The sequence below is a fragment of the Lipotes vexillifer genome, unplaced genomic scaffold (assembly GCF_000442215.2).
Source record: "Lipotes vexillifer unplaced genomic scaffold, Lipotes_vexillifer_v1.1 scaffold450, whole genome shotgun sequence".
NCBI classification, from domain to species: Eukaryota; Metazoa; Chordata; class Mammalia; order Artiodactyla; family Lipotidae; genus Lipotes; species Lipotes vexillifer.
Window position 1 is genome coordinate 171,600 of NW_006794180.1, and position 24,163 is coordinate 195,762.

Sequence of the window (24,163 nt, forward strand, 5' to 3'; positions counted from 1 at the left end):
TATGGCAGACATCTGTGCTGCATTCCCATGCCAACCCTCCTAAGAGGTGACAGGCCCCCTAATGGGAGCCCTCTGAAGGCCACAGCAACTGACCACTAAAAAGCCTGCCTTGAGCGCCATGGTAAAAATCCCTGTGCACAAGCTTGGTTCAGAAACTGTGGAGCCTCCTGCCTTCAAGGGACTGAATCAACTTAGGAAGCACAGGTGTGGTGGCCAGCACTGGACTTAGTGGGCTCAAGTCCAGTGCTCTTCTTGGGTACTTGGGCTCTAAGAGACCTCTAAGACTCTTGCACAACCAAGGAGCAGGGGCCAAGGAGGATTAGGATTACATTTCATGATTGAGATTGACTTTACTGGCTGCCAAATGGGTGGAGACATGTAGCAGACGGACCTGACATAGGGGAATAAATAAATATGACATTTATTTTCATCCAAATATTAGGGAGTATAATTCACACTCTACAAAGTTTAAAGTACTTGTTCAGTCAGACAGACTCAGACCAATCCCAACCATACCACTGCGATTTAACCTACTTTCCAAGCATCATTTCATTTTTTTGCAAAAAAGAAAAAATAATGCCAAATTCACAAAGCTTTTAGGAGAATTACATGAGATAACTTGTGGTAAAAACCCTAACATAGGGCTTCCCTGGTGGCGCAGAGTCCGCCTGCCGATGCAGGGGACACGGGTTCGTGCCCCGGTCTGGGAAGATCCCATGTGCCGCGGAGCGGCTGGGCCCGTGAGCCATGGCCGCTGAGCCTGCGCGTCCGGAGCCTGTGCTCCGCAACAGGAGAGGCCACAACAGTGAGAGACCCTCGTACTGCAAAAAAAAAAAAAAAAAAAAAAAAACCCTAACATAGTTCTTAGTGTGGTATGGTTGCATTTTATACAAATATGAATTCTGTGGATTTAAAATAGTGCAGTAAAAAATATGAGACCCATTATATGGCAAAATTTGAAAAAATGTGAATCCCATTTTATATTTTTATTCTTACGTGGAAAAACATCTTGAATGGGTATCATTTGCTAATCACTAATTGGATGTGGAGAATAAAAATAAAAGGGGAAGTTTAGGATGACCCTCACAGTTAAGATTTGGGTGACAACTGATGATGCTGTTTACCAAGAAAGGCCAGGAATATGGAGGGGTGGGGAGAAGTCCCCCAAGGCAGTAGGGAGGTGATGTTTTTAAGTTGGACAAGCTAGGGGGAGATTCTGTGGAACATTCAGGTAGAGGTACTCAGCAGGTATTGCTGATAGTGGCCTGGGTCTCAGAAGAGAAAGCTGGCTGGAGATACATAGATTTGAAAGTCAGGAGTAAACAGCATATAACCTAAAGCATGTATTTGAAATCACTCAGAGATTGAGGATGGAATGAGAAGATCAAAGAAGCAATGATGTAGCCTTTACAAATACTATTATATAAGAAGTGAACAGGAACACATTATCTCTAGAGGAATCTTAAAAGGAATGTTCAGAGAGGTGGACAGAAAACCAGGAGGGAGTGATGTCACTGAGGCTGAGTTTAAAGAGAGATTTTTCTTCAATAATTTTTTAATTGAAGTTTAGTTGATTTACAATGTTCTGTTAATTTCTGCTGTACAGCAAAATGATTCACTTATACATATATATACATTTTTAATATTCTTTTCCATTATGGTTTATCATAGGATATTGAATATAGTTCTCTGTCTTACACAATAGGACCATGTTGTTTATCCATTCTATACATAAAAGCTTACATCTGCTAACCCCAACTTCCCACTCCATCCCTCCCACACCCTTCTGCCCCTTGGCAACCACAAGTCTGTTCTCTTTGTCCATGATTCTGTTTCTGTTTCATAGATAGGTTCATTTGTGTCATTTAGATTCCACATATAACTGATATCATATGGTGTTTGTCTTTCTCTTTCTGACTCACTTTACTTAGTTGACAATCTCTAGTTGCATCCATGTTGCTGTTAATGGTATTATTTCATTCTTTTTATGGCTGAATAGTATTCCACTATATATATATGTACCACATCTTCTTTATCCGTTCATCTGTCGATGGACATTTAGGTTGTTTCCATGTCTTGGCTATTGTGAATAGTGCTGCTATGAACATAGGGGTGCATGTATCTGTTTGAATTACAGTTTTGTCTGCATATATGCCTAGGAGGGACTGCTGGATCATATGGTAATTCTATTTTTGGTTTTCTGGGGAACCTCCATACTGCTCTCCATAGTGGCTGCACCATCTTACATTCCCACCAACAGTGTAGGAGGGTTCCCTTTTCTCCACACCCTCTCCAGCATTTGTTATTTGTAGACTTTTTTTTTTTTTTTTTAATGGTACGCGGGCCACTCACCACCGCGGCCTCTACCGCCACAGCCTCTCCCGCCGCGGAGCACAGGCTCTGGACATTCAGGCTCAGCGGCCATGGCTCATGGGCCCAGCCGCTCCGCGGCACGCGGGATCCTCCTGGTCCAGGGCACGAACCCGTGTCCCCTGCATCAGCAGGCGGACTCTCAACCACTGCGCCACCAGGGAAGCCCTGTAGTTTTGATTTGCATTTACAGAGACGTTTAATGCTAAAGATGTTGTCATCCATGTCAGGTCACAGAAAGGTCAATAAAGTCATAACATTTTCATAAGCTGTTGAAGGTCAGTGGAGAGTCTAGCTAGCACAACTTCAGTGGAAAAGTGGGAGCAAAGATGGGCTTCAGGAATGTCCATTTTAAGGGAGATGATACTTGTACTGGATGCTGCCCTGATCAAATCACACTTGGAATATTTCTTCTAACTTTGGCACAGTTGAGTGTGAAGTACTGATTGGAGGAGACAGCCATTGCATAGGAGAAGAGAAGCAGGCAGGCATCAAGATTAGGTAGTGAAAGAGAAAAACAAATATCATGTACCAACGCTTATATGTGGAACCTAGAAAAATGGTACAGATGAACTGGTTTGCAGGGCAGATATAGAGACACAAATGTAGACAACAAACACGTATGGACAGCAGGGGGAACGTGGTGGGGGGTTGGTGGTGGTGTGATGAATTGGGAGATTGGGATTGACATGCATACACTAATATGTATAAAATAGATAGTAAGAACCTGCTGTATAAAAAATAAATAAACTAAAATTTTAAAAAAAATTAGGTAGTGAAAATAGAAGATAAATTAGAAGGCTCAGGAAAAACCAAACTGATAAACCATGTTGTATGGAAATTAGAAAGACAAAACGAAGGGGCAGAGGCAGGAATATGGAGTGATTTATATTTTTTAACCACAGAAGTAACAGCAGCCAGGAACACAGTGTGGATCAGACCCCATGGGGTTGAGGGTCTCAGCATGGTGCACTCTCCACACCCTATCACTGGCAAAGGATGCCTTCATGATGCAAACAGCATTATGAGGAAATCCTCAAGCTCTGAATAACTGGTCAGAGCCTTAAATGACCTGGGTATCTCTATCTGGGAGACAGAGCTTTCCATATAAAAGGATTAACTTGAACCTGGGTGCACAAGACCCACCCTGGGTGCTGCTACTCCCACTGATTCTCATCTGACTCAGTGTTGAGTAGTAAGTCACATGAGTGAATGTTCACATTGTCTAGTGTCATTTTCTCTCACACTGCTACTTGAAGGGAAACCTCAGGACCAGGATAGGGAGGGAGCTGAGTATAAAAGTATAGAGCAATCCAGGCCACCTATTACCTGGAGAGCTCCCCTGTATTTAGAAAGTTGGGCCCATTCAGGGTGGGGAGAAAACATGGTCCATACCACTCTATGAGGGACCTACAAATAGAGAATTCTCAGAAAATGGCAACCAAGATAGTAGCAGGAGTGGAGGAGGGAAGAGTTGAGACTAGAAACTGTGAGAGAACAATAAACAGTTGACTGAACTGGGAATTTGTAACCACATATGTACTAGAAAATAAAATCATAGCTATGTTTTATAATTGACAAATTTGTTCTTATTCCTTGTGGATGCAGCAAAAGGAACTAGGGACAAAGGGTGCTTGGGAAGCTGCTTTCTCTGCTTTGATATGAGAAACAACTTGCTAATTACATACCTACTCCTCCCCAAAAGGGAACCGAATGCACCCCAAAGTCAACAGCCTCTCAAGCACAGAAAGCGTTAGACCAGAAGCTGGATACACATTACTATTACTGGAGATGCTTCATTTTCTTGGCCTCATATCCCTATCCAAAAGCACTTCAGTAACACTCCAGGGCTCTGTCTCCACCCCTCCCGTCTCCCCAGGAGAAGAGGAGGGATGTACCTGACTGGTGAATTTTGGAGAAATAACCAGGCCTACAATTCAGCTCCCGGTCCACTCTGCACTGACTCAAAAGCAAATGCATGCATCCTGGCTGCCCTCAGCAGCCTGAGGGAGGGGTGCGGTAGTCCAGGCTGTGCAGTGACTGAGGGTAATTCTGTCTGATCCAGGTGTAAAGTACTAGCAAGTCACCTTGGTCAATGTCTTAAGCCATGGTTTCCTACCATCTGTATCAGATAATATTTAGCTCTCCAGCTGTCTACTTCCCAACTGTTTCCAAACTCAGACAAGGGAGAGGGTGTTATTTTATTGTCCCCTAAGACCCTAAGAATATCTGTGAGGAATACGTCCTGGGGGAAATGTTAGACCATATAGCTCAGAAGTTGTTCTAAATATAGGATTCTGTGACTTAATGACTTCTCAGATACTTCTAGGATCTTCTAACTTAGTGTCCAGTTGACATTTCAAATTCAATGAATCTAAAATTAAATTTCTCTTCCCCCCACACCAGTTCACTCTCCCAACATTGCAGCACATCCAAAGTACAACTGGCCTCATATTCATTGAGATTTAAAAGGTTAAAGTTCTCAAATGGTAGGGAAGTTGAAAACATCCCTATCATGATTGCAAATCAATACTGACATAACCAAGTGGTGTTTGAAAATCTGTGATGTGATCGCCAAGATCTAGTGAGAGTATGGAGAAAAGAGAAGGGGCCAAGGTCAATATCCACAGGTGCTGTGAGGAAGCTGGGGGAGAGGGAAGAGCAAGAAACCTAACATGAGGACAAAGAAATAATTCCCAGAGAAAACGACTAGGACGTGTCATGCCATAGAACCACCCCCCTCCAAAAAAAGCATTTCAAAAAAGAAGCATAATCAAATGCTACTCAAAGAACAGGGAAGAAGTGAGCATAAGCTATTGGATTTGATGATTAAGAAATTCCTGGGAATGAGACCAAGTTTGTAGCGGTGGGGCTGAAAGGGGAAAAATCATTTCCCATTCATTTATTCAACCAACATTTATTGAGCATCTAGGGGTTATGAATTCAAAGCATGTAAGCCACTGTCCCTGTCCTCAAGGCATTTACAGTCCAAGAGAAAAACAGAAAATAGACATAACAGATAGTAAGAAATGCTTCAGGGGCTCTGGGAACACATATGAAGAGTAACTAATCAAGACTAAGGGAGAGAACAGAAGATCAAAGGTAGCCTTTCTGGAAAAGATAACATCTAAGCTGTGCCTAGACAGGAGTAAGCCAGTCAAAGAAGAGAAGGGGACCCTATACAGAAAGGGTGTAATGGTCGGAGAGAGTGTCTTATACTTGAGTACTAGACTAGGTAACTCAGTATGGCTAGAGCCAAAGATTCCTGTGGAGAAATGGTGGAGAATGAAGCTGAAAGGTAATGAGGAGGACAGAAAGGGCTTTGTGGGCAATGTTAGAGCCGATGGGGAGTCAAGGAGAGATTTTAAGCAGGAAAGTAACATGAATAAATGTGACTTTAGAAAGACATCTCTGGTGGGCAAATGAAAAATGATTTGGAAGGTCAAGGTCAAGAATAGATGCTGGAAGACCCAACTAAGGGTTGGGTCTTTATATAGAGATATAGATATATAGATATATCTAGATATCTATATATATCACATTTTCTTTTATCCATTCATCTGTCAATGGATACTCAGGTTGTTTCCATCTCTTGGCTAATTGTAAATAATGCTGCAGTGAACATGGGGCATCTTTTTGAGTTAGTGTTTTTCCTCCCTTCAGATAAATACCCAGAAGTGGAATTGCTGAATCATATGGTAGTTCTGGTTTTAATTTTTTGAGGAACTTCGATGTTTTTCATAGTGGCCACAGCAATTTACATCCCCACCTTTGCTTTTGTTGTTCCTTTTAGTAAAGGTGTTCATCTTTTACCCTGATATATTTTCTTCATAGCATTTAATTCTATATGACATGTCCTTGTGTATGTTTCCTTGTTTGCTATCTGATTCTTCACCCTAAAATATAAGCCCCTTGAGAGCAAGGTATTTGTCTAATCCACCACTATTTCCCCAACACCTAAAACAAAGCCTTGTACATTGTAGGCATTCAACATAGTTATTAAATAAATAAAATAAAATCTTTATTGAGCACCTGCTTGTGCCAACCTCTTAGGTGCTGAGGATAAAGAAATGTAAAAAATCAATAAATGGAAACTTCAATTAAATAGATTTGGGAGACCAGAAAGGAGAGCTCTTACACCTGCAAGGATAGCAGAGACCAACAGGAAGAACTCCTCATCTTTCCATGGCAGACTCAGGCAGTGAGAAGCCATGGGATCTTTGTTTACTTAGCCCTCCCAACTTCCTTTTCCTTCTTATAAAAGCGCTCTCCTTCCCTTGCCATTGGGGGACTTGCGCATGACTCATAATGGTTACAGACTTCCAACTGCAACTCTCTTCTGCTCCTGAATAAACACATCTTTGCTGGAGAATTGTCTGACAGTGTATTTGTTTTAGGTCAACAGAAGTAATCAAAACAGATGTAATTCCAAAACCCCAAAAGCATACACTTTAGTGGGAGAGACAGACAAAAAAACAAGAACACTATTAAAAAATAATAGTTATGGGCTTCCCTGGTGGCGCAGTGGTTGAGAGTCCGCCTGCCGATGCAGGGGACGCGGGTTCGTGCCGCGGTCCGGGAAGATCCCACATGCCGCGGAGCGGCTGGGCCCGTGAGCCATGGCCGCTGAGCCTGCGCGTCCGGAGCCTGTTGCTCCGCAACGGGAGAGGCCACAGCAGTGAGAGGCCCGCGTACCGCAAAAAAAAAAAAAAAAAAAAGTTATGTACAATGAGAAGTGCTATGAAGGAAAAAAACAGGCCCTAGAGCAAGGATTGATTTTAGATTGAGTAATCAGGAGAGGTCTTTCCAATGCGGAACATTCTGAGACGTAAACAGACCTAGTCAAACTAACAGCAGATGGAAAAGAGTTCCCTGTGGGATATGAGCACGGGCAAAGCCTTCTGTAGGATTTTCTGCATTCACTTCTTACGTTTTCCTGTACTGGGATGCTTGTTTTCATCCAAGAGTCACAGATGTTTAAAGCTGGAAGTGATCCTAGAAGCTATCTAGCCCACCCTCATTTTACAGAAGAAACTCCGAATACATACGTACTTTTTGCTGGAAATTTTCAAAGTCTTTAAACTGAGGGTAAGAGAACTTAGATGCCCTGTGGGAGGTCAGCAAGCTGACAGAGCCAGCAGGGCTACGTGTAGAATCCAGTCTTCCTGACTTTCTCTTCAGTGGCTTCCTGTCATTCAGCCATCTAAATTCGATATATTAAAAATAGTAACTTCTACTGAGAAATTACGTGAGCTGGGCATTGTTCTAAGCACCTTTGTGTGTATTAACTCATTTAATCCTCACAATAGCAAGTGCAGGAGATATTATTGTTATCCTTTCATTACAAATGAGACAGCTTAGAAACAAAAAATTAAGCAAGATGCCCAAGGTCATGCAGCTAGTGACGGAATCAGCTATCCAGACTCCAGGGCACACTCTCAGTTTCCTTGTAGCTGCCTCTTTCTGTGCTCTAGTTTTTCATGTTACAAATGATGTATCATTTTGCAAGGGTGGTTCCTGCTAAAATTAATGTAGCATCTTCTACAATTTAAAAGTCATGAAAACTTTATATCAAAATCATTTGTAAACTTCTTAACTTATGTAGTGTTACTGATTAGGGCTGAAGTGATGAAAGCCAGGTCTATGGCCACAGCAATCTTATACCCAAAATAAACTGATCCTAAAGCAGTTTTTAGATGTTGGGCTTCATCTGCTTTTTCACCCACACCACAGGTTGAGCCAACACACACATAGTTCTTTGATGGAGCAGTGTGGTTTTGGAAGCTTCCTTATCTGAAGTTCATACAGTACATGCCTAAGAAACCTGGAACCACTCTGCTTTAGTGAATTGAGGTCAGACTGACCTCTGAGGTTATCAAAACATAAACTCAAAAAGTCATTGAGACTACTCTTTTGTTTTAGAATTCCAAGTAATTTAATCTAACAGGCCTGAACCATCTGGTTTCTCTCCTGCAACATGGTACAAGTTTTAACGTTTTTCCAGGGACTTTTTTCCCCAAGTGAGATGAGTCATCAACACTATAAAATCTGAAGGTGATTTTACAAGTCTTTGCAAGTCCACACACTATTACCTTTTACAAACAAACAAAAAGTTACAGTTGTTTAAAATGAAAGACAGCCCTAAGATACTACTTATATTATTAAACTAATCAAGCACTTTTTCATTTTAGGACAACTGCATTACTTGACTAGATTATTTAGACTTTCCAAATTCATCAACATAAGGGTTTTCTCTGTATTGCTTGTCAAACTACACACATACAAAAAAAAAAAAAAAGTTGCATTTTCATGGAAAATTATCTTTGCTAAACCTCCCAACTAGCTCTGAGTTTGACTGATAGTGTATGAGCTCTACCATCTAACAAAGCAGCCTTTCGTAATGGGTAAATGATACTAAGGAAAATGATAGTGAAACAGAACCTGACTTGTTTTCATGAGTTGATGCAACTGAACCTAAAAGGCAAGGCTACAGTTTTCCAAGTTAGGTTCAAATTGTATCGCAATAATTGAAACTGATTGCTGTTTTCAATTATTCCTTCAAAACATTAGGCAGTCTAAATATACAAATCTCTATTTTGAAAACTAACACTTCCAAAAACTTTAAAGTTTAGATCCAACTCACATTACATTTTTATGTTTTGTTTAAGTCCCTGAGAATTCATTGACCAGAGAAGTCACCAAATTAAATGCCATTTTAAAACTATGATTTAAAAAATTAATTCTGCAAATCTATTGCATTAAGAATCTATTGCATTATATAAATTGCATTATATAAATCTATTGCATTATATAAATTCACTCTTTTATTACCTGTACATTTTAATGGATATTCTTGACAATTTATTTGATTGGGAAAAATTTGAGACTATCTCCAAAAATAATTCTGTGCTTTAGTGTCATGTCAAGATTGAGTAATTTTTAAAAGTTACTCATGCATTTATTTAAGGGTAGTACAACTAAACAGATGTATTGAATATAATGGTTCTTTTTTTTTAACATCTTTAATGGAGTATAATTGCTTTACAATGGTGTGTAGTTTCTGCTTTATACAAAGTGAATCAGCTATATGTATACATATATCCCCGTATCTCTTCCCCCTTGCGTCTCCCTCCCACCCTCCCTATCCCACCCCTCTAGGCGGTCGCAAAGAACCCAGCTGATCTCCCTGTGCTATGTAGCTGCTTGCCACTAGCTATCTATTTTGAATATAATGGTTCTTAATTATTGTTTTTTATTTCACAATTATTTTACTCATATGTACACATATTATAAATGATTATTTTACATATATCAATATAATTTCATATATATATGTGTGTGTATATATTCTTATTCTATTTCTTTAGAATTCTCCAAGAGGAAAAAACAGAGTCATATAGAGGCTATAATTTTACCCAAGTAGTCAGGAAAACCAGATTCTGGTCTCAGTTTTGTAGTTGTCTGGCTTTGGGGATGTCATTTAATTTCTCAGATCCTCAGCTGTCCCTCCTGAAAAAGGTAATAGCTAAGCACAAAAATCTCTATGTTCTTTTCTAGATCATGCTATGGTTTGAGCACTCTGGCAGACTCTATAGATCTGATCCCAAAAGGGCTCAATATCATTCCACAAAGAGGTGGGGATGAGAATTAGGGTGGAAGGAGGGACAGGAAGGCTGATCATAACCCATGACGTGATATCATAAAGAAATATTTAAAATGCAAAAACTGGCAATGATTTTCATTGTCCTGAGCAAAATCCCCAGTAATTCTACATGTTTCCCATATCCTGATATGAGATTTCTCCAAAGTGAATCCAAACGTCAGTTAACTCAACATAAACTCGTCTCTGTGAGTTTAGAGTTTTGTCAGGGTAATCAGAATGCAGAAGTCTTAAAAATCAAGGGCCAAGAGGGTTGAAACTGCCCAAGGTCGTATTGCTAGTGAGTAGCTAGGGCAAGATATGAACCTATTTCTCCTGAGCCCTATGCCTGGACTTTTAATCATATTATCAAACCAAAAGACTTCTTATGAGAAAGGATGCAAGTTCATAGCTCATCATAACTGTTGAAGTTTCCATGTACAAGTTTCTGTTAGGGCCCGGATCACATTATAAAGTGGTTTACTGGCTCTGGGTTCTGTGTTTCTTTATTAGTTGGCATTTTTAGTTTCTCTGAACTGGAAAACAGAAGAGTATTACACCAGAGTTCCTCTGCAACAACTATGTATTGACTTCTTAAACATCTTCTCGTTTCTTATCTGTTGTAATTGTTATTTTGCTTTTCACTGAAACCAACATTTTTTTCTGACAAGGAGGAATGCCCTTTTAAATACTGTCTGATGACTGGCAGTTCAAATCCACCTTCAGTGAGGCTGATTGCCCAATTATCTCACCCAATCCCCCACTCAAAGTCCCCTCCTGCCCATAGCAATCTTGCAGTTAGATCTGGCCTAGTGACAAAGTTCTAACCTAAAGCACATCACTGAAATTCTTGACTGTGGGGTCTTGGGGAAACTTTGGCTTTCCTAATAAACAAAGGTAGAGAACCATTTGCCTTCTACCACTGTGATTTTCCCCCTTCTCCTGGCCTGGTGAATGAATATGAGGCTGGAAGAGGAGTAGCCGTATTGGAACCATGAGACAATAAGCAAGAGGATACTAAGGACTGTGGAGTGAAAAGATAGAAAATTTCCACTTTTATTGGCATTATGGAGGACCAGCCCTGGATTGCCTTCCTCTGAACTTTGTGTTATAGGAAAAAAAATAAGCCCTTATTTCTTTAAGCCCCACTATCAGTCAGGTTCTCCTGTATTGGTAGGTGAAGGCAGTATAAGCTGATACCTTAGAGAATTACTAGACCCAGAATGTTGTGCATAAAATAGCGACTTTGAAGCACACTGAAGTGTTTGCATCCAGTCAGCTTCTGAGACTAGGCACTTAAATGTTTTTATGCTCTCCTTAAGTCATTTGAATGGAGGCCCATAAAAAGAAAGGTGCTGTGTTCTTGAGACCTAAAGATCTTTCAGAACCTTACCCCTTTTCTCTTCTGTTTCAACCAGCCCTAGGATTATTTTTCAGTTATTGAAAGCTTACCTTTTATGTCTATACATCAATAATTGTTTAGAGATTTGACTGTCACAAGCACAAGAAACAGCCTGAGGAAAACTTTGATGTTTTTATTCTAGATCTGCACTGTCTTTCTTAACCTTGAATTGGAGCAGCACAGTATAATTTCTTAAATGACATATTCATTCACTTGATAAATATTTTAAAAGATTCTGTATGCTTGTAAATCAGGGAATATAATATGAATAAGACATACTCCTAGATATCCAGGAATAATCTAGTATGTGTATACCATTGAGTGCCTTGACTAACAGGCAACAAAACCATGTTGAGAAACTGTCTTGTATTTGAAGTTCATTATGCAACTTTCTGTCAACTACTCCTCATTGACTCAAAACTGATATTAATAATGGCCTGAAAATAGCTTTCATCACTACCCATGGCAGAAATTAGAGAAAAACATCTAATATAAATATTCTACATTATATAGGCAAAATGCCCTTAGAACAGAAAAGGAAGCAAAGATGTGTATGGATGGTACATTTGAAAAGAGGGTACAGAGATCAGGAGAACAGGATTGAGGAAAGTGGTCAGGAAGTAAGTTGAAGGAGTTCCTACCTGATGGCATGTATTTTCTCAGTGAAGAAGGATGGAAAGTGAAGGTGAAGGGCCGTGAAGTGGGGGATTTAGCATGAAAAATTGAAGAGTGGTAATAGTCTGCTCAGGGTACCATAACAAGATACCGTAGATTAGGTGGCTTAAACAACAGAAGTGTATTTCTCGTAGTTTTGGGTGGTGGGAAGTCCAAGATCAAGATTGTGTCCAGTTTGGTTCCTGGTAGGAGTTCTCTCTTCTCTGCCTTCTTGCTGTGTACTCACGTGGCAGAGAGAGAGTGCTGGTGTCTCTGCCTCTTCTTATACAGGCAACCACCCTATTGGATTAGGATCCCAACCTCATGATTTAACCCTAATCATCTCTTCACAGGCCCTATCTCCAAATACAGTCACATTGGAAGTTAGGGCTTCAGCACAGAAATGGGGAGGGGAGGACACAAACATTTAGTCCATAAATAAGAACTTAAACAGTCTCTGTAAGAAATGGAAGGAAGAAACCCATAGAAGGATAGACAGGCATTGTTTGGAGCGACTGAAGTTAAATACCACTCAGGAAAACAATCAACAGTCTTCCACTTCCAGCCATGATAAGGTAATGGTACGAAACTATCCTTCCCACCATATAGAACTAGAGAAATGGACAAAATATGTGAAACAACTGCTTTCAGATGTCGGACAACAGTCATCACAATATTCAGATCTGTGAAAGAAGGAAAATAAATGAGATGAGACTTACAATAGCCCAGGCTTTCTGCATGGAGACATTTTTTGGCTGCTTGTGAGAGAAAGAGTGCCAGGCAGTCTCACTAAGCCAAGGAGATAGAACCCAGTTAAAAAGCTATAATAAATAAGATAGGCCAGTTTTGGTGAGTGGGATTCAAGGATGTTGAGGTTGCTGGAATTTATCGACAAAGTACTGGAAAAGTGGGAGTTACACAGAAAAGATAGCTTGAGAAGTCTGCATAGGGATCCTTGCATCTTTGCACTTTAAACAATATGTGTGCAGGGGACACTCCACGAGGCTGAACAAAAAAGTGACTACTGGGGACAAAACATCTGCGGGGAATCTGTAAGCAGAACAACTACTATAGTTCGTACAGGATTGGAAAATTTACAAACTGAGACAAATCAGAGTACAGACATGCCACAGAACACTTGGGGCATTCAGTAAAGACCCAGGAAGGTCACATGATAGGAGTAAGGAAAAACTAGCCTAGAACTCTTGGATATACATGTTAATATTTTCTATATTTATACATGTATAAATTATTCTAGTCTTTCCTTAACAAAGCTTAAGTATAAGCTGAGAAAAGATGAAGCTTATCTTCAAGTAAGTTAACTGACTACAAAAACCAGTTCAACACTTCTTAAAAATAACAACATAATATACTCAACCATGTAACTTACTAAACATCCAGCATATAATTTAAAAATTACTGTATCTGTAAAGAAGGAAAATCTGACACAACACATAACCAAGAGAAAAATTTAGAATGTAAACACACAGAGAAATTACAGGGATAATAAAACTAGTAAACAAGTTCTTTAAAACAGCTATTATAAAAATGCTCAAGGATTTCAAAGAAAAATGAGAGAGAAGTGGAAATTTTTTAAAGGAACCACATAAAACTTCTAGAGATGAATAATCTATAGTGAAAAAATTAACTGGAATGGCTTAATAGCAGATTAGACACTGACTTTTTTTTCCCCCTAAACAAACACTGTTTAATTATTTTGGAGGGAGGCAGTCAATAAAAACAAAAAAATCCCTACTATAAAACTAGGCAAATGCCACTAACGACCAATGATTTTCTTGCTGTACATTATGAGGAAGTTACCGTTTATTGTGCCCTTCCTCTCTGCATCTTTCTGAGATGTTTCTAAACTCAGAATTGACTATATGCATTTTTAGCCCCTTTTAAGGTAGTTGAAGAAAAAGGAGGTTAATAAAAACTAGTAAGAATTTTAAAATATGCTAAGTTCATCCTACTTAAAAAATTCAGCAGTATGTTGCAGGCTATCTATTATGCAAATTGTTGGTGCCTTTTTTTTGCCAGTTTTGGTGAGTAATTAAACAGAAGTTAATGGCTTTTTAAAGACAGTTGCATATTTACTGTGCTGAACTTGAAGACATAGCAATAAACACTATTCATAATGAAGCACAGAAAGAAAAAAAGAAGGCTTAAAAAATGAACAGGAACTCAATGAAATGTGGGACAATATTAAGTTGTTTAATGTATGTGTAATCGTTGTTCCAGAAAGAGGAAGAAGACAGAAAAATATTTGAAGAAATAATGGCTGAAAACTTTCCAAATTTGCTGAAAAATATAAACATGTATATCCAAGAGTTCAATGAATTCCAAGAAGGATAAACACAAAGAAAACTACAAGGCATATCAAAATCAGATGGCTAAAGATTCAGTAATAAAAAGAAAAATCTTCAAAGCAACAAGAAAGAAGAAGACACATACATACAAAGGAAGAAAATAATATTCCACTGATTTCTCCTTTAAAATAATGCAATCCAGGACACAATGGAATGACATCTTTTAAATGGAATGAATGAAATTTTTTAAGACCTGTCAGTCTAGAAGTCAATGTCTAGAGAAAATCTCTCTCAGAAACAGAGTAAAAATAAAAACTTTTTCAGAGAAATACAAGTTGAGAAAATTAAGCACCAACAGACGGTCCTGTGCTTCAAGAAATGTTAAAGGAGGTTCTTCATGCTGAAGGAAAATAGTTCCAGATGAAAACTCTAATCTAAACCAACAGAAAGAAGACCAGAATCAACCTATTTGTGGAAAAATAGAAAATACTTTTTTCTGAGTTTTAAATTTCTTTAAAAGATAATGAACCCTGGGCTTCCCTGGTGGCTCAGTGGTTAAGAATCCACCTGCCAATACAGGGAACACGGGTTCGAGCCCTGGTCCAGGAAGATCCCACATGCCGCGGAGCAACTAAGCCCGTGCGCCACAACTACTGAGGCTGCGCTCTAGAGCCCACGAGCCACAACTACTGAAGCCTGCTTGCCTAGAGCCCATGCTCCACAACAAGAGAAGCCACCGCAATGAGAAGCCCGCACACCGCAACAAAGAGTAGCCCCTGCTCTCCGCAACTGGAGAAAGCCCGCGCAGAGCAACGAAGACACAACCCAGACAAAAATAAAATAAATAAAATAAATTTATATTAAAAAAAAAGATAATGAATCCCTTCCACTACCCTTTCGCTTTCTTCTTTCAATACAATTCAGTCTTAAAGCCATTAGATTGGTCCAGGCAAAGCAGGCATCCATGCCAGGGTAAGGGGCGCAGAGGGGGCTCTGTTGGCCCAGAACAGGGCATCAGAACTAGGGTACATAAAGGGGAGCATCCACTCAGTGGAGCAGCCTTCCTTGCACAAAACAGGTGAGGAGGGTGTCCCCAAGGAGGAATGTCCCAGAGTAGAATATCAGAGCCCCAGTGGAAAAAGGAAGACAAATGAGGAAGCATGGCTCTCTGTGGGATACTGGAGCCCAAAGTAGATGGAGCCCAAGAAGAGGACATCTGCCCAGCACAGACAGTCAGAGAACAAGCAGACTGAGAAGGGCATTCGTCCACATAGAAGTATAATGTAAGATGTTGAAGTCTGCAAGGAATGAGGAGGAAGCCCCTAAGGAGGGGGCAGCCACTGCTCAGGTTGTCAGAACCTGAGCAGGACAAGGAGGGGGAACCAAGGAAGTGAAACCCTGTATAACATACCAGGAGCTAAGTGGGATGTGGAGAGTGGCTGTATTGGGGGAGGAGGGTGGCATGTGGTGACAGAGCCTACTCAGTATATATATAAGGTGGGCATCCCCAAAGAGGGGCAGCCCATGCATGGAGTGTCAGAGCCTGAGTAGGGTAAGGAGGGCATCTACATAGGAAGGTACTCAGTGCAGGGCGTGTTAGGCCAAACAAAGTTAGAAAGGCAACTACATAGGAGGAAAAGCAACTGGCATAGGATGTCAGAGCCCAAGCAGTATGACGAGGGCCTCTGCATAGCAAGGGATGTCAAAGCCTGAGCAGGATGAGGAAAGTATCCACACAGGGAGGGAACAGTGGCGGCCACGTGTGTGACTGCTTACACACAGGGGGAGTGATCAAAGAAGTAAATACATGAATAATGAGAGCTGGGATTCTCACTGTTGGGGAAGGACATTGCAGATATATAAAAGGAGAAGACTAGTATGAGCCCTGTGGTGCTAAATTGGACCTGGAAGTATCCACATACAGTTTAGGTTTAGTTTAGGTTTTTCAGGTATATAGAGGTACATAGATATGGGGGGAAATATGTATATGTGTGTTCCTACTTACAGTCTCTAGTTCTGTCTACTGAGAAGGCATGGGAGAAGCAACACTTCAATGGTGATGAACACAGATAGAGTTCAGATCTTGGTTCCTATGTACAATTCTCCATTAAAAAGGATTCAAAGAGTCCTAGAGAAATGACCTATCCAGGGTGGAGCACGGAAAGTACAAGAGGAGCCTGGGGCATCATGCCGTGCTATAAAGTAAGGAAGTGCTCAGAGGATGATAGTTACACATCAAAGGGACAGAGAAGGCAACCTGAAAGGACTCCCACTGAATCTGGAACAATTTGAGCATCAAAATAAATAGTGATAGTAATGGATTATAACCCATTGAATAAAATAGAAAACCTTGAGTCCATACTGATATAAATAAACTAAAAGTTTGATGAGGAATGGGTATATTTATATAATTGTAAAATACCTACCCACGAAATGCACATCCATTACAAAGGGGGCAACTGAATAGTGGAGAAGCCTAGCAGACACCACTTTCAACAAGCAGCCACCGTGAAATCACCAATCCTGAGCAAATCCAAATCCTGTGCCACTGAGAGGATGCCGTGAGAAGAGCACAGCATGATGTCTGTGGTATTTCCAGGAAAAATGCAGAATCTGAATCTATTCTTGAAGAAACATAAAACAAGCTCAAATTAAGAGATCTTCTACCGTAAACCTGGCCTGATCTTCATGTCAAGGGAATGAAAATTAAAGAAAGGCAGACTAAAGGAGAGGAAGGGCCATGATAATCAACTGTTCTGTGTGATTCTGCACTGCATCCTTTTACATTATTGGGACAATTGGGGATACCCAAATTAGGTCCAAGGATTTTGATGGCTGACTGTAAGAGGACGCCCTTGTTTATAGTAAGTACACCAATAATATTTAGGGGTGATAGGGCATCATGTCAGCAACTTACTCCCAACTCGTTCAGGAAAAAAAGTTCTTTGTGTTGTACTTGCAACTTTTCTGTTTGAGATTGCTAAAAGTGAAAAATACATGCTGAGGGCTTCCCTGGTGGCGCAGTGGTTGAGAGTCCGCCTGCCGATGCAGGGCACACGGGTTCGTGCCCCGGTCCGGGAGTGTCCCACGTGCCGCGGAGCGGCTGGGCCCGTGAGCCATGGCCGCTGGGCCTGCGCGTCCGGAGCCTGTGCTCCGCGGCGGGAGAGGCCACAACAGTGAGAGGCCCGCGTACCGCAAAAAAAAAAAAAAAATACATGCTGAATAAAATATAATTGACTGTTTAAAGCAAAAATAAATTCTAATGTAGGGTTTATAAATACATAGAAATAAAATGCATGGCAATAATAGCATGAAGCACAGGAGGGGCGAAGTGAAAGCATACTCTTGCTAGGTTCTTACATCATATGTAAAGGGATAAAAAATTATTCTAAGGCATAATGTACAGTAAATTAAAAATGCAGCTGCTTACAATGTAAATAAAGAAACAGCAGTCAAAACATAGGAGTTCAAAGACAAAAAGCAGCTGCGTAAGTGTAGGAAGAAGTGTGATATGGCTTAGAAAAATAGCTAAGAATGACATATTAATATGACACAAAAAGAGAAATAATTAGGGCAACAGTAATAGACTCTGTTACTTAAAGCTTTAAAATTTCTCTCATCAAAAGACCCATGGGCAAAATTGAAAGCAAGCATCAAGTGCAGGGGAAAAAAATCTCAAATACATTCCAGGCAAAGGGTGAATATTACCAGTATATAAAGAGCTATTATGAACTGTAAGAAAATTATAAGAATTCCAATTTAAAAACAAGCAAGAGATGAACAGGCAATTTATAAAGAGGAAACAGTAGACAAAAATGTCTTCATCCTAACTCTATGCCATATATAAAGTGCAAGATTAGATAGAAATATAGGTATAGATATCTTATTTCCCAAAATAACTTGAGCTCAATTCTCTACATTTAGAAGGGTGGATTTAATACATGGAATTTTATAATGTAAATCTGCCATCAACCAGAATAAGATGATATTTTACAACTCTTCCACCATTTATCAGGTAGTCCCACAAAGCAGAAATTGCTTATTTATCAAAATAGGAAAGAATATAACCAGTAGTTGGAATTATGGCTTATATTTCAGAGATCAATTCAATGAGTTGTAAGCTATAGATACATGATTCTTGTTGTTATGAACTCATGATCTATGGAAGAAAGATGATAGGCATAAATATTTTAACTAACTGAAAGGTGCAATATGACAAGCCCCATTTATATTCTGGAGTGTAGGTATAACGTTAAGATTAAAAGATTAGGGATTAGAGATTAAAAGCTAAGCATTGGGTTATCTAAAATCTGTTGTACCTTAAATGACAATGTATGCTTGAAGGAGGAAGGAAAGAAAGACATTCCTTTAATTCTTATTTACTATAGCTTTAATTTCTCCATTTTTGATTGTTATAACAATTTATAGCCATCCAAATTGGTGACTTCCAAAAAATGAAATAGCCCAAAGCTAGTTGTAAAAAACATTTTTCTTCAAAATATGGCTTCCATCATTCATGCAAGGTTCATAAAACCACTCTTTAAACAAACATTGCGAAAATAACTAGTTAAGACATATGATTTCATATGAACCTGTAATACTGTTCTTTTGGGTAACTGAAACGTCAAATTCAGGAATCTCACCTACAAGAAAGACTTCAGACACATTTTGTTCAGGAGAAATGTATTCTTCTTTAGAATTTACACTGAGTTTTAACTTGCTTCTCCATTTTTTTTAATTGAACTTCATGCTTTAACATCTGCCATGAAAATAATTTACAAATTCCATGGAACTCTTGTAAAGATTAAATGAGATGATACATGTAAAACACAATGCTTGATACAATCATAGCACCAATTAAACATTATTTATTATCATCGTTGTCACTATATAAATTATCATTGTCCAGAGCATGTGTAATAATATGTAGTCTCTGAATCACCATTATAGATCATTTCCACCAGTTGTCATTACAACATTGGCATAGGCAGTCACCTTGAAGATGTGGTCCAGCCTTCTCTTTTAGAGATGAGGAAGCTGAATCCCAGAGAGTCAAGGTTCTGGTAATGCCAGAACTGGTATGTGGGGCATGGAAGGGTGAGGGTTAGCATGGAGCTATAGAAGGAGAGGGGAATTCCCCGGCGGTCCACTGCTTAGGACTCTGTGCTCTCACTGCCCAGAGCCTGGGTTCAATCCCTGGTCAGGGAACTAAGATCCCACAAGCCACATGGTGTAGCCAAAGATGAAAAAAATAAATTAAAAATAAAACTAAATAAATATTTTTAAAAAGAGAGTCAGAAGGAAAGAATTTGGAGAACTGCCTAATCTATCATTACAGGAAGTCCCCATATTAACTTTCAATACATTCCTTAAAACTGCATAATCAAGAAAACACCCAAAGGGTAAATAAGTGTTGTACCCATACAAACACACACACACACACACACACACACACACAATTTTGGTGTAATATATGGATATATTAGAGCCTAAGGAAGAGCACACATTGGAGAGCTAGCACATGCAAGTGTTCCCTGCCTCTCCTCCCAGCAGACACCTGCCTTCCTCACTCCACCCTAGTGAATACTGGCCTAGTAATATTGTTAGACCAAGATATCACATAGCTAGAAGAAAACATTTTCTCTAACTATTTAATACATATCTATATTGAGGATATTATTATCATATCTGTTAATATATATCAACTACTACAAAACATTGTGCTGAGTATATGGGGATGGTTAAGAGAACAATACTGCCTGCTCTCAGGGATGTTCAGTTTAAGGGGTTGTAAAAGGGGCAGCCTGGTCATGCACAGTTACCTTTTCACCATTAGACAATCAATGACCAGGCTAGAGGCCAGGTCAAAACATTAGCTTAGTACAAGAAGTGGTGGAAAACACAGAATGACCAGACTAAAACAGTGGTACCCAAAGTACAACCGTTTAACTGGCAACGTTGAAAATGTAGTCCACAAAAGGCAGGTGCTAGCGGACATCCGGTAAGGACACCAGTTCAATACCAGGGGATGATAAACTTCTAGAGAGTAAGAATGATCAATGCTTTATGCGTCTCAGTCTCCTCCGCAGACTAGCACTGTTTCAAGCATTATGTGAGTAATAAATCTTTTCTTACTCTCTTGGTACATACGTAGTATCGTCAAGTGTCAATATCTGAAACAACCTGGGGTGAGAGGCATTGATCTTCCCCTCCACAGGGCAACCATAAAACAGGGGGGTTAATTTCTTCCTATTTTTCTCTTTCCTATTTATCCCAACTTTGTATTTCAAAGAATATTAATAAAACGTTACCTACTAAATAATGTAACTACAAAAAATTCCAGCATGTTTCTATGTCTGTTCCTACTAGTTACTATGAATATTCTAAAACAACATTAAATGATAATATACTGTACTGATAGCTAAAGCAAACTAGAGATACTTTTAAGTTTGGAGGAGTTTCCTTGGATCCTCTGTTTTGATTGATTTAATTCCTAATGGGTGTCCCAGTTAAAGAATGATCCTTTAAATTTAGCAATTTAGTAGTTTAAAAAATAGTTTAGTTTTAAGATTATAATTTATTAAATTGAATGTTGAAAAAGAATAAATAGCAATTTAATCTTATCTAGAAAAGAATAAATTTAGTCTATCATTTATTTCTGTTATAATCACATCAAACAGTTTCTCTTCCACTTTATTTATTTATTTATTTTCTTTATTGGAGTATAATTGCTTTACTATGGCATGTTAGTTTCAGCTTCACAACAAAATGAATCAGTTATATATATACATATGTTCCCATATCTCTTCCCGCTTACGTCTCCCTCCCTCCCTCCCACCCTCCCTATCCCACCTCTCCAGGCGGTCACAAAGCACCGAGTTGATCTCCCTGTGCTATGTGGCTGCTTCCCACTAGCTATCTACCTTACGTTTCTCTTCCAATTTAGACATCTATATCCACCTAAACACTTGCTTAAACAAAAAATCTTGGTGCCTTTATTAATAAATTTAAACAAAATGTTAAAAAGATTTTTCCTTGATGTTCATAGTTCAAATGAAACAACAAAATTTTGGGGGAAATATTTTGGGTAGCTGAGGTGACATTTAAATTACTAAGTTAAAAGAACAAGGACCCCATTAAAAGTATATAATATTTAGGACTTTAGTGTTTTCCACACAGCATTATTATCTGAGGCAACATCAATGTAACAGCAAAATTCAGTTTCTAAAAAACTGTTTCCAATATGCCATACCAGCTCATCTTCTCTCTTTTTATACTATGTCTTGCTTTATACCTCCATTTAATTAGGATAATTATCAACTTGTAGCAGTAGAACATCTGTTGTACCCGCAGTAGTGTATCTGAAGAAAGTACATTAGATTACTGTATATAGTTAAAGCTGCTCTCAAAAAAGAAAGTGTTTAATATTCTATCATGTTTATAATATGAACCAATGTTGCATCTGATAGTTTTTTATTTTAATTACATATGAAATTACTTTTGACAGCAGTAGATAGTACTCCTGAGACATTATTAATCTGTAAACATCACCTTTGCCCTTATAAATTAAGATATAATAGATGCAATAAAATGTCAAGATATATATCATTTCTTTTTTAACAAATCTGTTCTTTATAAAACCAGAACTTCCAAATTTATTCATAGAAATACAATCATGAGGTAGTATTCTGATTTAGTTAAATACCCTGTGATTAAATAGATTGTTCCATACACACACACACACACACACACACACACACACACATTTTTTTTTTTTTTAACCAGTGGTCCAAAGCTCAAACATAGGGCCCAGGCTGGGAAGGAGGATGATTAAGGCAGGCCTTGGGGACACAACTCCTAGATAATTGTTTCCTCTCAGAAATAGAGACCCACTACCCTTATGTTAAAACCATCAGAGGGTCCACTCTGAGGTACCAACAGGAGCCAATCAAGAAGAAATGATTCTCTGATTTGCAGCAGCCATAAACAAATCAGTATCTAGTGAGCTGGATAAAATCTCTATTCTTGCTCATAAGAGCACATACATGCACTGTCTACTCATTACAACTATCAAGGATTTAAGTAAAACTTAAACTTATTTTTCTTTACTAAAAAAAAAAAAAAAAACAAAAAAACTTATTTTTCTTTAAGTTTTCTCAGGTAGTCATTAAATGAAATATCTATAAAGAATGAAGAGCTCTCTACAAAAAATAGTCAGTTTTGATATTTATCTATCTATCTATATCTATACCAGCTCTCTATTATGTAAAAAAGTTAATGGTAGATCCCTATTTATATTTAAACTTGTATATATATATATCACACAAATACATACAGAATTTTATTTTAAATATGCCTGTTTTCTATTACACTAAAACCCTTTGAGACATATCTCATTAAATATTTTAAATTAGTGGCTTTACATTTCATGACAATCCTCTAGACATAAAAATAATAAAAAATTCTTTAGTACAAATTATGTTTAACTCTTAAGTTTGTTGAAACTTTGGATACATGAAAACAAAAAACCAATTGTTACTATGTAAGGATTTACCTTTAAGTCGTTCTTTTCGACCTTTCACATAAGAGTGCCAGTGATGAAATACACATTTTTTAAGTCTGAAATTGTCATATTCTATTGATTTTTCCATTTTTTCAGCCAGGAGGTCATCTTCATTTGTAGGAGATATTGCTATCTCTCTCCATGTGCTGTAAGCAGAAAATACAGAAACATAATATTTTGATGTTATGGCAATACATTAGTAAATAAATTGAGAGAGAGAAGAAGAAATACACTGGGCTTCCTTTACCTCCTCAAAAACCACAGCATGAAAGAAATTGTTATTTTTATTGTTTTATTTACAGCCTGTCCTTGCATTTCCTTTAAGCTTGCACTTCCCTTGTCTACATTTCGAAAACCCAGAAAGCTCTGAAATCCAAAAATTGTTTTTCTTTTTCATAACCTATTTAAGGGCAAACCTAGACCTGACCTAAACTAATTTTGCATCAAAACCTCTCTAATCTGACACATAGCTGTTCATAGTCTTTCTTCATTTTACTTAGTAAGAATATACATATATGTTTTACTGTTGAAATACTAATATGTTCAGATATGTTTGGTTCCGACGTGCCATCCCAGACACCACTGAACATGTTATACAGTACACAGTATGTGCAGAGATTTCCTTTCTAAAAATTTTTCTTAGAAAGGGAATCTAGATTCCAAAACATGTTGTCTCCAAGGGCTTCAGATAAGCGGATTGTGGACCTATACTTTCAATTTTGAGGTTCTATTAAAAAAAAAAGAAGTGACACCTCAAAGAATTAAAGAACATCTTTTAACTAAGTAAAACCAATTAAATATAAAAGAAATATATAATACAAAATGGTGGAAACAAGATTAAATAGGTAGGGACTTCCGTGGTGGCACAGTGGTTAAGAATCCACCTGCCAATGCAGGGGGACACGGGTTCGAGCCCTGGTTCAGGAAGATCCCTCATGCCGTGGAGCAACTAAGCCCATGCGCCACAGCTACTGAGCCCACGCACCCTCGAGCCTGTGCTCCACAACGAGAGAAGCCACCGCAATAAGAAGCACGTGCACTGCAACGAAGAGCAGCCCCCGGTCGCTGCAACTAGAGAAAGCCCGCAGGCAGCAACGAAGACCCAATGCAGCCAAAAATAAACACATTAATTAATTAATTTTAAAAAAAGATTAAACAGGTAAAATCAGCACAACTGGCCAAAAGTGAGCTGTTCTTCACCTGGAGAATGTCAAGAATAAGAACAC

At 38.7% G+C, this 24,163-nt stretch overlaps 1 protein-coding gene across 1 annotated transcript in view; it reads right to left on the minus strand.

Annotated features, from left to right (window-relative positions):
• FBXL13 (F-box and leucine rich repeat protein 13) overlaps positions 1-24,163 on the minus strand; it is a 196,590-nt gene that overhangs the window by 148,630 nt on the left and 23,797 nt on the right. Inside the window, 5 exon segments of the mRNA XM_007467061.1 lie at positions 18,970-19,108; positions 19,110-19,133; positions 21,627-21,649; positions 21,652-21,735; positions 22,929-23,083. Coding sequence (XP_007467123.1) covers positions 18,970-19,108; positions 19,110-19,133; positions 21,627-21,649; positions 21,652-21,735; positions 22,929-23,083 — 425 coding nt within the window.